We start from the raw sequence: 18,128 nt of genomic DNA on the forward strand, positions 1-18,128 counted from the left end.
TAATTAAAGAAAACATCCTTGCTGTCATTATGGTTGATTTTTGAAAATCAAACCTCACTTTGCGGCGTGAGCTGTTACTACCTTATTTATTGTGCTGACTGCAACAAGGACTAAAACAAAAAATGAATAGATATTTGTCCTGATATCTATCGCTAGAGAAGAATTGATTGACAAAAGTACAAGCTTTGTAAAGATCAAAAATGAAAGATTCAATTTAATTAAGGGGGTACTACACCCCTCAATAAATTTGTGTCTATTTTTGCATTTTTCTCAAAAAATAATAACACAGTGGTAACAAAAGTTATGTATATTATAGGGGCAAGGAATCCAATTACTACACTTGAATTTCAGTGACGCAAGACAAGCGGTTCGTTATTTATGATAAGAAAAGAGGTACAGCTAGGATGTACCTCATTTCCTATCATATATATACTGAACCGCTTTGTCTTGAGTCACTGAAATTTCAGTGTAGTAATTGGATTCCTTGCCCCAATAATATACATAACTTTTGTTACCACTGTGTTATTATTTTTTGAGAAAAATGCAAAAATAGTCACAAATTTACCACAGGGGTGTAGTACCCCCTTAATCGGGGGTTAAGTCATATTGAGTGCATTTTAAGAAAATGACAAAGAAGGTTGTTATGTCCTGCAAGGGTATACAAACTTGATAATTCCCTACTTTTGGGTATGGAAAAAATATGCACCTACAAGTAATATGGAAGGGGAAAAATTACTCCCATGAAACTGACACTAGTTCCAATTTCATGATATTTTGACTTAACCCCCTTTTTGATCTAGGATAATCAATTTCAATCAAAAGGTTTATGGAACTAATAGAACTTGCTGTACTTTGAGCACACATAATCCCAACACAGACTATTTTGAACTTGCCTACACATTGTACATGTTCATTTCAGGCTGAAAACAGATGCATCTTCAAGGTGTTTACATGTAATGCTCAGCCACATGAGTTGCTGATCATGAGATCACATCAATGAGGACCTCACTTCCATGTTAGATGCAACCTCAAATATGTTGGCTGATTACCATCACATGACCAAACCACCAGTCATCGCTGTGCAGTCTGATGACTCTGCTGATGAAGAGCCAGTGAGCAGGTTACAATGTTACTGAAAATTGGTGGCAAGCCCAGAATTCTGACTCACATTTTTTTCCATGTTGTTTAAAACATAATAAGTTTTGATATTGCAGAAGAGATTAATTTCTGACACTGTTTGTTAAGTGCTGTCATCAACACAGACAATGCCCACATTTTTTGGCCAGATCCTGCACAATATGGCCCAATTGACACAAATAAACTGTTCTGTGAGTGTGTATGTCATCTCCCCTTGGCATCATACCAATCTCTAGAAACAATTTCCGCACAATTGGCTCATTTTCATCCACACGCCTTTTTCATCTGCTACACAAGTCCCTAAAAAGATTGCACAGGTTATATGTTGCTTGGACGGATTCTTTCATAATTATATTGCACCACTTTTTGTTGACTTCACAGTACTGCTGATCTCACTTGTCCTTTTCTTTGAAATAGGAAGCTGAAATGTGAACCGAGGAAATGAATACATGTAAGTTACAAGTTTAATTTGATAAAACAAAGCTCAAAACATTTTGTTTTTTGGTGACAGTGTCATCAGTAAACCACTGAGTTTTTCAAAAGCTGGTGTTGTTGTGATGATCCAACAGCTGATAAAGCAGTGGATCATAAACACAACAGAGATAGTAGACTCCCTCGTCTCTGCTCCCTCGTAACTCCTTGCCCCCCCCCCCCTCCAGATGATCTGGATTGGCTCTCTGATCCATCTTTCTTTGCAACTAAGTCTAACATCACTACCGGAAGTGACACATAACTTCCCTCCAGTCATCAGCTATTGGATCATCAGAACAACACCAGCTTTGAAAAGGTCAGTGGTTCATTGATGAAACTGTCAGTTAAAAAACAATTATTAAGTTTTTGCTTGATTTTGTTGAATGAAACTCTTTAACCCTAACCGCCCTGAGTACTACAAAATACTACAAACAACTTCACTGCGCGAGCGTGTATCCCACAGGATGTGATGATGCAATCACCGTAAGTGATAAATGGGCATGCTTTTGCTGGCCCAGCCAGCGTAAGACCCGTGGCTAAGTGTCGGCGGCCTAGTGCTTGGCATGCCAGGGGTCCCGGGTTCGAATCCCACCCAGAGCAAACAACTTCTTTGTTTGTTTTCTCTCTTTATTCCTCCCTTCTTTCCCTTCGAGTCCCCAAAAAGAACTTAGGCCGATAGGGTTAATAATAATAATAATACAAATTACTTCACCCTGCTACGCGAGCATCCTCTCCTTTTTACCCCTAGCCACACCCACAACATGCACGCAAGATCACCCTCCTCTTCCGCATGCTCATTAAGCCTAACCGCCATTCATGCTTCAAAATACAGGCTGTGTGTCTCCCTTTCAGTCGGCGGGGGAGGGCAACACATAGGGCATCTCTGACCAACCTCCTCTTGGGGCATTAGGGTTCAAGGTCATATTTGAAACTTACCTAGTTTCTCAATAGCCTCTACACATATGCTTGGAAACATGTTCTCATTGTATGTTCCCATCACTATCAGAGATGTTGTTTTCACTAGCACCAAACCAATCTTTTCCTGAAATGAGAGTAATAGAAAATAGAATTTTCACATCATTAAAGTGTCATGACTTTTATGTAAAGTCTGCACAAAAAGTAACTCAGCCGTTATAAATACGCCTATAGATTCAGAACTAAAAATTGTTTTCACAATATTTCAACATAGAGAGAAGGATGATTTAATTACACGCATTTTGATACCCCATTCGTCAAATGTTGTTCAATATTAACAACACAGTAGTGCTTTTACAGAAAAATACCCGAATTAAAAAGTTGCAGTTTACAGCGATCACTGGTTATAATGCCAGCACTGTAAACATGTAAAGCCCGCCATTATCTTCGCGCTTACTTCAAATCAATACAAGTAACTGCAACTTTTAAATTGGGGTATCAAAATGCGCGCAAATAAATCATTCTTATTTTTATGTTGAAATAATGTGAAAACAATTATCAGTTCTGAATCTATAGGCGTATTTATAACAGCTGAGTTACTTTTTGTGCAGACTTTAGTTCAATATGGTTATGGGAGTAGGTGGGGCTGGGCTCACACACTCCCATTTCAGAGATGACACTTTTTGAAGTATGATGGGCTAGCTGTTTAGACTCTCATTTTAGCATCACTGTCACCCAATAAGTTTTAACAAGTATATTTTACAAACCTTTGTGTCACCCAAAATTCACTTGGGATCCCTCTCCTACATATCCCTTGTTTTTCAAAAAAAGGGGTGGGGGTGGGGGCAGGGGATGCACACACTCTCATTTCAAGGGTGATGCTTATGATGGGCAGTTATAAGACCCCTTTACAATATTGCTGTATGCTGTTACCCAATAACTCTATATATATTTTACAAACTTATGCTGTCACCACAGATATTTCTAATACTTTCTTTTTACTATTTTGTCAATTTATCCTGCAAAAAAGTACATGTACTTCAATTTAATTCTATACAGGGTTCCTGCACCTTGAAGCCTTTAAAATTCAAGGACTTTTCAAGGACTTTCAAGGTCCAAAAGCATGATTTTCAAGGACTTACCACAACACAAAAATCATGATGCCACTCTTCATGCACCACATATTAACGAAAGTGACAGCTCCTCTCCACTCCCCAAATTTGGTCAAAATTATACTTTAAAATTTTCAAGGACTTAGGACCTTGTGCAAATTTCCAGGACTTTCAAGGTGTTTCAAATTCAAGGACTTTCAAGGACCGTGGAAACCCTGTATATACTTAGCATTTATTTATCAGCTATTCTAATCAATTTCCCATTTTTTTTGTTTACCTGTTACTAAAACAGAGGGAAATGATTATATGACCTGTGCCTGATATTACTTACAGACTTGGCATATATTGAGTTCTTATCTGCTCTAACACACTTGTACAACTTCTCATTGAAAAATAACCCTTCATCTCTGGTTCTTGGGGGATCTTTGAAGGCATCTATGAACTTCTGGATCTGGTCTTGTGACAACTGAAAACAAAAAAGAGAGAAATCTTGATACTGATAAAACTATAAAAGCACATGTTCAAATGATACATGCAGAGCCAATATAAGTGATGATATTACATGAATCTTGCAATGTAACAATCTATAAATTTTCCCTGGTGTAGGGTTGGGAGGAATGCACTCGGGAAATAGTTAGCTTATACTATATTTGAAGAGAAGAAAATTAGCATGTTTCAAATATTTTCACATATTGCTAACAACATGACCAATTGAATATGATCCTTAAAGTAATTTTTGAGTACTTCCATCGCCCAGGTATATGCTGGTGATCGGCGATCGCGTAGAATTGATGAGGTCTCCTCCCCTTCTACACACCGACGAGTGTTGGGGCAACGTTCTTGTTGTCAAGACCATTGATCAGCCAATCACTGTGATTGTTTATCACTTCTGTGTTTGTGTTAGCTTGGTGCACAGCACAGACCAAGGAAGTAAAAAAATGAAGTAATATATGTTGAATTATGTTCTGCTTTTGTTAAACTCTTAGTTTGACCAACAGATCTGATAATGTTGATAATCAGCAATGTTCAAAAGGATGGATTTAATGCCCACGTTGCCGTTTTGTGAAAATTCCAAAGATTCTCCGACTTCTTGAATAACAAGAATAGTAATGAACGGTCCTTCATTCCAGTGGCATAGCCAGAGGGCAAAGGAGGCAGCTGACCCCCTGTGAGAATCCCCCAATGGGATGCTGGCCCTCCTGATATTTAAAATTTGTAGGCTTTTTTTGTACTTTATAGCCCATTTTTGACCATTGCCGTCAAAATTTGCCCCTTTAAAGTTGCATTGCCACCCCCTTTGCCCACCCTCTGAAAAGTGCTGGCTACACTACTGCTTCATTCTATCTACAGCCATGTACATAGAATGCACTCCCTGATCCTCACATTCTAGGAATTGTGAAACAGGCCAACTTAAAAAAGGCAGCTTTAACATAATAAAAGCCTGGATATATCTTGACATAAAAAAAGAAAAGAAAATAGGGTGGGGGAAAGACGATAAAAAAGAATTGTATATCATTAAACTTACTGTGAATCCAGCAGAGCTTGCCCTCAATGAGACATCTTTTCTTCTGATTATGGCACAGTTCTCTACATGGCCTGTGGCTATCAAGGCATCATGGAGCAAGTTTTGTAACTGGTTCATCTTTGTCCGATCCTGTAATGAAACATAAAAAAATGCAAAATACAATATATGTCAATGTGTCATACAATTACAGTTGGATCACAGTCAGTGGCTGGACTGGTGGGGGGGGGGGTAAAGTGAATTTCAGGGGGCAAAATTAACAAATTGGGTTTTTATTGCTGACAAGACCTTAAAAGGATTTAATTAATGTGTGCACAATTGATAGATTTTCAAAACTTATCTTTTCAGTCACCGTACGCCCTCTGTTTGTTAGCTTCCCAAGTGGACTACTGACTTTGGATTGCAGTTAACATTTTTAACACAGGACTCTATGGAGAGTTAGGCCAATTTCTGGCCTAACTAAAATTGGTCATGATGTAATGCATCTTTAAATGAATCTGGCTTGTGATTGATCGCCCAGATCCCGTTATTGTTTAAATCCTCCCGACACGTACTGGTACCATTAACTATACATGGTACACAACTATCTAGGGAATGCGGCGCTTTTGTGCTGGCAGATGAACGTACGCATCTAGCGCGTATTGTACCACCATGCTTAGTCTTGTGGTTTTTTATTGATAAACAAGTATGATTGACAGTGTGTTTTAGAGAACGAAGTCCCGGGTAAACAGGGGGTAAAGTTCTGCTTAAAAGTGAAAGTCCATAGTCGGTTTTTCGGATAATAAACTGGCAGATTCTAAAATTAGAATTGTTCAGTATTGAAGTGTCATTATAATTATGCCATTATGATGGGTTGCATTCAATAATATAAGCCACGTAGGGCCTATACTTTACTTTTACTGTCACAAATATAATTATATAAACTTTTTCATAACCATTTTATACTACAGGGTGAGTCAAAAAAAGTGCAATAGAGAATAGAATCCATTTTTATTTAAGAACCGATTTGAACTTTTTAAGTTTTAATACATTTTATAAATGATATATCCATTAGTGACCTTGTGTGAAAAAACCAAGGAATTAGCATTTAACGTTTTGTTTTTATGACACATTTTATAGCGATACCCAATTTTAATGTTTGTCCAAGAAACATCTAAAATTTGAATGTCAGCCCACTCTGTGTAAGGTAGATTTGGAACAACTGCTATTTTCTTAACCTCATTGGCATTGAAATAAAATGGAGCACCCAAATTGTTATTGTCCTTGGTCTTGTTTAAGGAAAAGAAACATTATTTGTTGTTATTTTCATTTCTCATTGATTTTAAAGATGTTTATTCTCTATCAAAAATATACACGGATTTTTCAAATGTCGCAATGAAATGCGCGCATAAATTGAAGTGGAGTGCATTATAAAATATCCAGTAAGTTAGACATATTGGGATTAAAAAACTGGAGTTGGAGTCGAGTGAGGTATGAAGGACTTAAAGTAATGTTAGAAAGTTTGTTTGAACAGAAAAAGAAATTAAAATAACGCAAAAATCAACCTTATTTAAGTTAAAGTCAGTTTCAGAGCTGAATGCCTTTATCGTGCATTGTGTGCTCTCATTCAAAATACATGGTACCTCGTGGATAAGTAATGAAATTGGGTGTCGCAGCAAAAGGACTCATAAAAATTAAACTGTAAATGTGATTGACTTCATTTTTTCACAACAGATGACTATTGAGTGTGGAATTTATAGACACTTTCAATAATTGGAAAGTTCAACGTGGTTCTTACATAAATATCGATTATTTGCTCTATTGCACTTTTTTGACTCACCCTGTATTTTGATGTAATAAATATCAGTATAATTTCTAGTTCAACTGAATGTGTTCATCATGATTAATAACATTTTATTTATCAAAAATCGACTATGGCATAGTCTAGGATCAAAGCAAAGTGTGAATGGTAGAGATCCATAATGCATCTCACGAATGCGCACCAATTCTTTAGAAATTAAACCGCCCTGCATTTAACTGCATTTCCAACATAATTAGCTTATGTCCAGGCGCGCATACAGAAATCTAGCAACCAGAAGGGGGGACACACATTTTTTAGTGAGCTAATATAACATAATTGAAGCTGAAATGGTCAAATATGAGATTAATCACATCAAAATCACATGCACACAGGTGTTTCTCTTTTCTTATTTCTCTTCTCTTCTTTGATACCCAGGGGGTGTGCCCCTGTTTAAAAAGGGCTGTATACGCTACTGGCGTCTCGATTAAAGGTAGAATACTAGGTAATTGTAAGGACAGGGAAAATGTGCGATGCACAAAAAAGCACTGAAATGTGCGCATTTCAGGTATAATCGCGCATTTCAGGTATAATCGCGCATTTTAGGTCCGACTGTGAATTTTAAGATTTTCCCAAAATAACTATTTTTCAAGTACTCATTTTCCAAAAACCTGAAGTTAATATCAAGTATAGAAAATAGCCTGTTTCAAAAAATTGCAAGAAAATATAGATGAAAAAAAAAGCAAAATTTTCTAAAATATTGCAAATTCAAACTTTTTTTGAGAAAAATCACACATTTTGGAAAAAAATGCACAAAAATCGCAGCATTTTCCCTAGCATAGATGCTTAGGTAATTGTAACCTCGTAAATCACCTACCTGTGCTGGTCTGTGTGGAATTTCAGGATCAATATGATTGATAACAAGACGCACAAGTTCTTCTATTTTATCCAAATGAGCGTAATCACTTAGTTCAACCATTGCTGTGACAATATCAATGTGTTACTATCAAGGTACTTGATTACACACACAAATCATGCATAATATAATTGGGTCTATTTGAGAAACCAGTCAGAAGGGGATCAAGATAAGAAAAGAAGAAACAGATCTTTCCAATCTGAGCTCGAAAGTTGGTAAACCGCAGCTGAATTATCTGTTGGCACTAAAATATGTTGAAAGATGTACAGTGTACATGTAGATTACCAGGCTGCAATTGCCTACAATGATATTCCTTGTGCTTCTTGGTGATATGGTGCCTGCTTTTCTAAACATGCTAAACCGAGTCTGAAAGTTGAACTGCTGCTGATATTATGTTTCCATCAACTAGGAAACTGAAGATGGAAAGTATATAAATGAGGTATTCACCAGACTGTAATTACCTACAACACTGATAAAATGTGCATCTCCTCAAAGACAATGCTTACAAATTCATGCCGTCATGTATACCAACACTGAGGTTGAAAGTGGGTGAACTGCAAGTAAATTATCTGCTCCCAATAAAGAAGAAAGATGCAACCAGAAATTGCGTAGACAATAATAATAAAATGTGTCCTTTGCTCCTTGATGATGGTGCTTACAAATATCACAAGATACAAATGTTGACCAGTTGAAACATTTGGTATATCATTATATGTCACATCAGCCTAGATGTTCTATCAGAGAAGATTCGATCTCTGGTTCTATGTATCAGTTTATGTTTACGTAAATACACTTCTCTGCTGGTGTATGGTGGTATGAAAACAGGATGTACGTCAATGCCGAGTAGCCTATTGGGTGCAGAATCAATATAACTTGCAAATTGCAGCCAAAAACATGGAAAAATATTGCTGCACCATGTGAATCCTTTTTTGCTGTGTCGTACTGGCAGCTCGCAGGTGATCAAGTGTCCGATAAAGTAAGCCAAAACATGGTGAAAATTTCCTCTAAAAACCATTGATTTTCAGAGAATATCAGATATATTAGTATTCAATAACAACCATCCACTAATCCTAACTGTTAACAGTTAGGACGACCAAAATAATCAATTATTCTCATACACAGTGACTGTTGTTCCATTTCACCCTGGGGGTCTATATTTAGTGGTACAAACAAAGGGGAGGTACACAAAAGATTATATACATGTACACACCCACCTCAACCTCTGTTGGTGCTCTCAAAGCACGCTTTCCTATTCTGCTATCAGGAGTGTCAGCCATATTGCACTTTTGTTTACACATAGAGATTGTTGCTAAGGAAGTGTGTCTGGGAGGAAATGCCCAGGGACTGACAATGCTCAGTGATGGATTGCCACCTGGAGTGTAATGACAAGCTACTGGATGGTTTTGATTGGTCAATAAATTTGTTTAATGTCATTAAATTATAAAACTGAAGAAATTAAATTGTTGCAAATGTTTGGAGTAGAGTACAATGGCTTTAGTCCCAGATGAAAATCCACGGGGGGGGGGGGGGCAATAAAAGAGAAAAATGTTAAAAACAAGTTTGATGAGTTTTTACTTTTTGAACAATTTTAGAAAAAGAAAAAAAATGACTAGAAAAAAATGTAGAGAGAGGATACAAACTGATACTATAGATTTTGAGAAGTTGAATGATTTTTGGATAATTTTGGTCACCTTTGGTGTAAATGCCCAATGCTGACAGAAGTCCAGTAAACTTATTTTTGAAGTTTTAGGTCTTGACAAGCAATATCCATCAAAAACAAAACTATGGACACCAAAACAAGCTTTCTGTGGTAAAATTGCATTTGGCAGCCGGACTAGAGCTGAGCTAATAGAATATTAATAAAATTCCTTTAAAAAAGGAATGTGGCGCCCAATGTGAGCTGGACGGGATATGGTGAATTCCATGGTGATTAGATTTGGTATTATAATGATTTTTTTAGGGAAGAGTAGAAGATGATCAAATCTGAGAGAAATGCTTCATGGAATGAAGCTGTATCAATTTCATGATTATGTGGGGTGGGAGTTCTGTTTTGGGGGCCGTTGTAGTGAGGATATTGCTTTGGATATTGAATATTGTTGAATTTCGTTATCAGGGCCTAGGGTATATGATGGATAACTAGAAGACACAAATAAGTAAGCTTCCCCCTAGTCATCTATACACTCATTCTTGTCACACCTGACTAATTTCGACAAAGTCATGTAAACGTAATTTCGTTTTTCACCCGACCTCTGTCCAGAAACAATCCTGAAATGTTGAAAACTTGGGGTCGACGCACTCATGCCAGAATAAGGTATAGGCTACTCTGTGTCTTTTGTAGCCAACCATGTGGCTAAGAGAGGCTAGGAAATACTTAAACTAATACAAAACAATCATACCCTCCTTTCATATCAAACAATACCAAGAAATTGACAGGCCTGTTAAATCAAGGGTAAGATCGATCGTTATTCTTCATGAACGGGCACAGCCCATTTTTATGTTATTAATTCTGCTAAAATTAATTAATAAATAACAAAATTACGTCATAATTATGACTTTAAGTCGGCCATAGAACTCTATTTTAAACAGACAAAATAGCCATTGGGGTTTCTTTCACTTTACCTTGCTAGGAACCCATCCCAGCAGTTAGGCATATTACAATAAATATTATTTTTGCAAATAAACTTCTGACCTTCAACACAGTCATGTCTTCCAAATTTATTCCTTTCTCTGCTGACCAGGGTTGATTTTCGTTAATTAATGTTTTGTTTTTTATCAGAGATAGTCACCACAAAGATACTGAGCTGTATTCAAGCACATAAACCATTAGTGATTTCATGTTTGGTCAGTGGTTGTGTTGGTCAACTATAATTAATTGGTGTTTGTTTAAGGATTAGGTGCACTGTGTGCAATCACTATATTATCAATAACCTCAATTAAACTAGGGTTGGGCGAATCACCATCATTTTTTTAAAACGAGTTGTTTCTATGGCCAAATTTTCCGTAGAATACGAATCCGCCAAAATTTTTGACCTCCGATGACGTTTGACCCCCTACTATTCAAAAATTCAAAATGGCTGCCAAAATGACATCTTTTTGCTTATTTGTGGCATATTTTAATAGATACATAGCTTCAATGTGTCTTGTTTTATATTTTTGGGATTGAGGAATACAAATTTGACACCTTTGAGATTATTATTTGTACCCTGTACAAGTTCAGTCGCCAAAAATTCAAAATGGCCACCAAAATGACGTCATTTTGCTTGTAATAGCATATTTTAATAGATACATGGCTTCAAATAAGTCTTTTTCATATTGTTTTGGATTTGGGAGCACAACTTTGACACTTCTAAGAAGATTAGGAGTACTCTGTACGTGTTATCAGTTGTCAGAAATTCAAAATGGCCGCCAAAATGACGTCATTTTGCTTGTAATAGCATGTAATTGACAGATACATATATACAAATATGTCTTTATCTATGTTTTGATGTAGGCGAACACTTTAAACATAATTAGCAGTATCATATACTAATTATGAGTTGTCAGCACTTAATATCATCCAATTTTGTTGAAGAAAACTGCTGAAATCTACTCTTAATGAGTAGAAATATAACCACGATTAGTTTACACGTGTTTACACGGCATGTCATTGCATTTGTAATTTCTAGTAACTATAAGAGCAACCTACATTTTGTATTTTACACTAGGATATATTTCAACAAAGCATCAATATCTGCTGACAAGTTTGATTCTGGTTTCTTAGCATTTTGAATGGATTGCCACAGTTCTTCACACGAAAATTTCACCATTTGAATCTACTGTCGACTTTCATTTGTCGCATTTGGCGAATATCTGGGGCTACTGTAACCCTGAGATAGCCAATTTTGCTAGGTAGTTCTTTTTCAGTTAAGTGTGCAAGGATATTGATAGAATCCTGTGTCACAGGATGGCCCTTACATGCATCTAGAAGTTGCATGGTTCTAGCAAGTGTCTTCATTTTCAGTTCTGCTTTCTTCACGAGGGTTAGTAGCTTTGATATTTTAACCGTCTGCGGGTAATTGGACTATGTCTCCTAAAACATCTGAAAAACTGTCAGAACTTCTTGCCCATTTTCATTTTTGGCATTTATCAGCATTGCTAAGTGTTGTGAATGTCTGACGGGTTAATTGATCGACGTGGACCCACCACTTGCTACGATGCGCAGATCATGCAGCTGATAAAGTCTCAGAAACATTGAACAGAAAATTGGAGTTCAGTAGCTGCTAAACATAACTGCTGCATGGAGAGAAAGTGTTCACATCACCTGGATCTAGTGTCCATACATTGGCCCTAATTGCGATTTCGAAGCTACTATCTGCAATTTATGCAGCTCACTCCATATATCCCTCTACAATGAATAAACTTCATGGATAGAGACACAAAGGTATCGATAGTAGGCCTACTGGCTTCAAAGGGTTCACAGCAAATAGATTTGGTAGGATTGGTGAGATTGCGAAGGAAATCATGTGTCGTCGGCAGTGTCCATCACAGACTTCTTTGATGCTGTCGTTGATATCAACTCAAATAAGTTAGTTTTGGCAGACGGTGTCCATAGATACAGAACGATTGGTTCCTGCATTGAGATCTATTCTCAGCTGATTGGTGCTTTCATTTCCCCATTGATGGATCTCCTGGGCATAGATGATAGAGACAGCCATGTCGACAAAAGTGAACGGAATTGGGCTGGGGTATGTTCATGTTTTTGAACAAAAGTTACCTGAACATCGAATTGAAACAAATCAGAGATGAGTTGCAGAAGATGGCCAGTCCAAATCAGACATTATGGAGCAGTATATAATTGATGAGGTGATACGTTGAAGAGACAGTCTAAAAATTTCATTCTTTCAAAGTGATGAGACAAGAGCGGTAGAAATTGATGAAGCTAAGATGGAATTTGCTCCTCTATAATATGAAGCAGAATATGTTAAATTTGATGTTGGTATTGTAGAAAGTAGTGAAATTTTCGTGCAAAGAACTGAGACAATCCATTCAAAATGCTGTGAAACTAGAATCAAACTTGTCAGCAGATATAGATGCTTTGTTGAAATATATCCTAGTGTAAAATACAAAATGCAGGTTGCTCACAGTTGCTAGAAATTACAAATGCAATGACATACCATGTAAACACACGTGAACTAATCCTCTTTATATTACTACTCCTTAGAGAAGTAGATTTCAGCAGTTTTCTTCAACAAAATTGGATGATATTTAATACTGGCAACTCAAAATTCGTGTATGGTACTGCTAATTATGTTAAAAGTGTCTAATTTGTGTTCCCCTACATCAAAACATAGATAAATACATATATGTAGCCATGTATCTGTTAAAATGTGCTATTGCAAGCAAAGTGACGTCATTTTGGCGGCCATTTTGAATTTCTGGCAACTGATAACTCGTACAGGGTACTCCAATTCTTCCTGTAAGTGTCAAAGTTGTGCTCCCAAGTCCAAAAACATATAAAGAGACTTATTTGAAGTCATGTATCTACTAAAATATGCTATTACAAGCAAAATGACGTCATTTGGGCAGCCATTTTGAATTTTTGGCGACTGAACTTGTACAGGGTACAGATAATCATCTCAAAAGTGTCACATTTGTGTTCCTCAACCCCCAAAACATATAAAAAGACACATTGAAGCTTTGTATCTATTAAAATATGCCACAAACATGCAAAAAGATGTCATTTTGGCAGCCATTTTGAATTTTTGAATAGTAGGGGGGTCAAACGTCATCGGAGGTCAAAAATTTTGACGGATTTGTGTTCTACGCTAAATTTGGCCATAGAAACAATTCGTTTTAAATCAATTTTGCAAAAAAAGTTCAGATTCGCCCAACCCTAATTAAACAATCATAGTGCAAAATTTGACCTTAATTTGCAAAGTATGAGTTTTTGTACTCACATTTTCAAAGGTCATTCAATGAATGCACAAATGTATTGGGGTTAAAGAACTGTGCCCTGATAGATGAGCATGTTGTAGATTCTTCACACTGTAAACAACTAGTTCATGTGCAAACATGTTCAAAACATACATAATTAGAATGGTCAAATGTCACCGTCTATCGGGTTCTAAGAGGCGGTAAACTGGTTTAAACCATACAAAGGTCACGGGTTATTTGGTGTTTTTATAAGTCCATTAATTTTGTATTTTAAACAAAGAATATACACACATCATTTTATCCCGTGCATATCAGAAAACAATAATAAAATAAAATCCTAGCATATTGTGGTTTTATTTCTGAGCTGGGCATAATTTTAGCAAAACAATTAAGGAGTAAATCTAGCAAGACTGAAATTAGAAGCTTTTCACAAAGTACATGCCTATATGTGGCCCCTCCGTAGAGGGCGCCACAAAAAGTCTCTGGTTCCCAGGTAAATCAAGCCGCTATCCACAACAGGAAAAAGCCACTGGCTACATAATCCGCTTTCAATATTGATGAATTTTTCATAACTTTGAAATCTTATTGCATGGTGCAAATTCATGTTCTTAAATTTCTTCTCTTGCACTATGTAAGCCTACATGATGAATTTTTAAAATAGCTCCTGGCTCAGTGAAAATAGCCCTGGTTGGTGGCAAGGACAAGCTTATGAACCAGGGACCTTCTTTGTAAATACAGAGTAGTAAGTAGCCCCTGGTCCCAAAATCCTTATTTTCAACCCCGGCCCCCCAACTCAACACAAAAGTTGGCAACCATGAGAGTTACCAAATCTTTCAAACACCCCCTTTTGCAATGATTTTTCATCAAATTTACCCCTTTTTCATACAAAATCGAGGACAAAATTTGGCCAAAAACAACCCCTTTTTGTTGTTTTCAATGACTAGAATTTCCAACACCCATTTTAAATGACTAGAATTTCAAACACCCCTTTTTCAATGACACTAAATATTGCCAAAAAATTACTAGATTTTCTCAAGTACCCCTTTTATCCAAATTTCGCGGACAGTGCAAATTAAATACCCCCAATAATGCTGATTTAACAGTCAAATTTCGCGGACAGTCCAACTTAAATACCCCCTATTTTGCCAATTTCGCGGTCTTTGCTACTGGTAAAAAAATTACCCTTTTTCCGTGCTTTTTGGTAACTCTCATGGTTGCCAATTTTGGGTTGAGTTGGGGGACCGGGTTTTCAACCTGGGGGGGGGAGGGTACTCCCATACAAAAGGCATATGGGATGTGCTGCTCCAATGGCTTGTTCTCTTGCAAATAATCCTTAGACATGGTCCCTATTTTTTGCTGGAAAATCCATATAGGCATAGATCCTTTTTGGGGTGATTTATTTGTCTACAAGAAAATAATAACATATAACAGGTCATAAGTTTTAAAATCAAATGTTATGTTCTGAGAACTGAATAACTGTTATCATACCCTTGTGTAACCATATAGTGACCGCATACATTCAACTGACTTCAAAAACTATGATATACTTAACTTGGACAGGAAAATGGGTCTATATTTGATAGAAATCCTTAGACATGGGTACTTATCCACGGTCAAATGGCCCTTGGAAATGAGTAAGAATTTCAAGTCTGGAGCCTCACAGTCACACCCCTGTCCACAAAAATATTGAAGTACCCCACCCGAATTTTCAAGCTAGGTTTAGAGTCCAAGATTAAAAGCTGTAAATTGTAAGAAAGTACCAAATGGTTCATGAAGGTTGATTTACTTATTGCTAACTTAAGATGAATTACTGATTTATAAAGCTATCATTTTACCTCATCATGCTCATCATTATATCACCTGTTCAACTTCAAGACTGATGATGAGAGTGATAAATTTCATTGTTTCTCTTCATTCAACTCTGGTTGATTGATGACCACAAACCTACTCAAAATTAACACAGGCTCTGTGCTGTACTCTGATACCTACGATGATCCAAGATGCTACGCTTGGTGTTCGCTTTGCTCTCTATTCAAGAGGCGTTGTGTTTGTGAACGGGGCTAGTTCTACTCAAAATACCAGTATATTATTACCAAGCAATGGTGTCAATTATGATTAAATAATTGATAGACCAACAATAGAGGTAACAATAAATGAAAATAATATGCAGCATATTTGTTCCATTAGCTGCCCAGGGCACACACGCTTTGTTAAAACAAATTCATTTTGGGTGGGCGCTTATTTTTTACATTGTTTAAGCCGACAATACATAAAAAAGTGATGAAATATCCACGCAATTGACTTGAAATGCAAAGTACTACCGGTACTGAGAATTATGTTGGGTTGGGAATGTGCATAATGATAACAAGTGGAAAGTGATATTTAAGGGTGCATTTATTGAAGTAGTCAGTACAGTGTCATTACATTTTAAATGTTCATCCGACTAAATTCAGATATCAACGAACACTAGCTGCGAGGGCATCTGTGAACAATTCGTAGCTAGTGTTTCTCTTGAAAGTAACTTCAAAAGCAGTAGTAAAGTAGGGATGGTCCATACGATCATTCCCCCTAATGTTGATACCTGTATGTGGGTTTCTGACCAAATTAACCTCATATTTGGCCATTTTAGCCCCCAAAGGGCCAATTTTTGCGCACTTCACATGAATATATTCAGCGTTTCACCATATTGCATCATTTATTTTATAGCTTCAATAATGGCAAAAATTTTTGCGTGCTTCACACACATTTGTACCATAGACTATAATTGGTTGCCAAAGGGTGCTGGATTCATTATACTTCAAGAAAATTTGTCCAACACCATCCCCCAATGTCAAAAAGAAATCTATGCCACTGGCAGTGGCAGGGATGCACACAACCAGTAAGTTTTATATAGCTCCATCTTAGGTGTATTGTACAGTGCTTCCTTCCTGTCAATACTATGCAGCTCTGGGTTAGCGGAAAATAAACACAAAACGTGATGCGGGCAGTAGCCTAGCCAGGATTTTGGTGTGTGGGGCAAAGTAATACTTTTGTCCCCTGAGGGCAAAGTAAAATTTTTGTCCCCCTGGGGGCAAAGCCAAATTTTTGTACCCATTTGTCAATTGTTAGTCATTTTAAAGACGCTTTACTTTTTGCAGTCCGGGGGGGTATATGAATGGGTCCTTTTTCAAAATTTTCTCAATTTTTTTCGGAAAATAGCCCAATTTTTCCCTAATCTAGCCAAAATTTTCCCAAAATTTTGGGAAAATTTGTAAAAACAAAGACAATTTGGGTTAAATTCTGCCAAAGTTTTTGACTTTTGGTATATGGGTTCAAATTTCTTGAAAAATTGGTATATTTATGGGTCCACTTTCAAATTCTCAGCTGCACGTCCCTACCAAAACCAAACTTGAGTACCCCCCGGTGCCATGCCCATCTTATCCTTCAATATTTTCTGCCCCCCTCATCCTCTCGGATATGCAACTGGTGTGGGCATGGTGACAACAGGAAAGTTATAAACAGGTGCAAATATAAACATATGTGTGCCAGTGTGCCTGACTAGACAGACAAACACAGGCCATATACCTAGTGTAAGAACTAATGTGGTCCCTACAGATATACCAAGACAAAGCTGATTTAAACATGTAAAAGTCAGCAGTCAGCATAAAGCCATGCAAAGACAATATCAAATAAACATAACCTGTGTCCCTCTGAGTTAGCTTTTAAAAATGTATACCTCTTCAGTCCCAGGCTTGATTCTTCCTTCATTCTCCAGCTTCCCAAGATATCTGGCAATCAACTCCATGGACTCCACTATGTCCACCATAGCTGCAGAATGGTGTGTTCAAACTGAGATATTTCCAGTTTGCATTTCAAAATATCACAGCACACCCTGTGTTGCCAACAAATTTCAGCCCATAGTGGGTCACATCTCCGTAAAGTCACCCAATTTTCCCCTTAACCATTTGTTTCTATGAGACGCTGTACTATTGAAAGTCACAGGCACCAATACTGAAAAGTCACCTATTTTTTTCTTAACTATTGGTTTTTCTATGAGACAGGAAAGAAAATTGTCAAAAGCCATATATGCGGACAAATCTTCAAAAATCACCCAATTGGGCTACCAAATCATCACCATGGATTTGGCAAACCTGAGCAGGAACACCAGATTGAACACTCACCAATCATAGACCCTATAAAGAATAGGGTCTATGCACCAATGCTCACCAAGAAAACAGTTTTGATAAACACCACTTAAATCTGAAATGCTAAGTGGTGCTTGTCAAATAATATGGGCCCTACTTTTTTCGAAGTGGGATTTATTGATTTTTTTTCTTTGTTCCAAAATAATGTTATTGTGCCAGTCCAAACATTAGTTATATGCTG

General features: G+C 37.0%; 1 protein-coding gene across 2 annotated transcripts; it reads right to left on the reverse strand.

Annotated features, from left to right (window-relative positions):
- Positions 1-464: 464 nt before the first annotated feature.
- On the reverse strand, positions 465-17,575 carry LOC140145719 (profilin-4-like). Of its 2 annotated transcripts, none has more exons than XM_072167401.1 (5): positions 17,479-17,575; positions 5,161-5,289; positions 3,967-4,101; positions 2,545-2,650; positions 465-1,558 (listed from the first exon to the last, which is right to left on the reverse strand). In XM_072167401.1, exons 1-5 carry the CDS (start codon positions 17,566-17,568, stop codon positions 1,530-1,532), a joined length of 489 nt encoding a protein of 162 aa, XP_072023502.1. In that variant the 5' UTR covers positions 17,569-17,575; the 3' UTR covers positions 465-1,529. The 2 variants fall into 2 exon arrangements, with proteins under 2 accessions (XP_072023502.1, XP_072023501.1); XM_072167400.1 differs by lacking the exon at positions 17,479-17,575 and adding an exon at positions 7,812-7,930.
- Between the last annotated feature and the right edge of the window lie 553 nt (positions 17,576-18,128).

The sequence above is a fragment of the Amphiura filiformis genome, unplaced genomic scaffold (assembly GCF_039555335.1).
Source record: "Amphiura filiformis unplaced genomic scaffold, Afil_fr2py scaffold_595, whole genome shotgun sequence".
Lineage (NCBI taxonomy): Eukaryota > Metazoa > Echinodermata > Ophiuroidea > Amphilepidida > Amphiuridae > Amphiura > Amphiura filiformis.

What these genes read in the sequence shown, in the direction of transcription:
- LOC140145719 (XM_072167400.1), bottom strand. Translation starts at nt 7,913, where the DNA reads ATGGTTGAACTAAGTGATTACGCTCATTTGGATAAAATAGAAGAACTT. An exon ending in TTCCACACAGACCAGCACAG is followed by an intron (nt 5,290 to 7,811) that starts GTAGGTGATTTA and finishes GTTTCATTACAG; the next exon opens with GATCGGACAAAGATGAACCA. An exon ending in CAAGCTCTGCTGGATTCACA is followed by an intron (nt 4,102 to 5,160) that starts GTAAGTTTAATG and finishes TTTTGTTTTCAG; the next exon opens with TTGTCACAAGACCAGATCCA.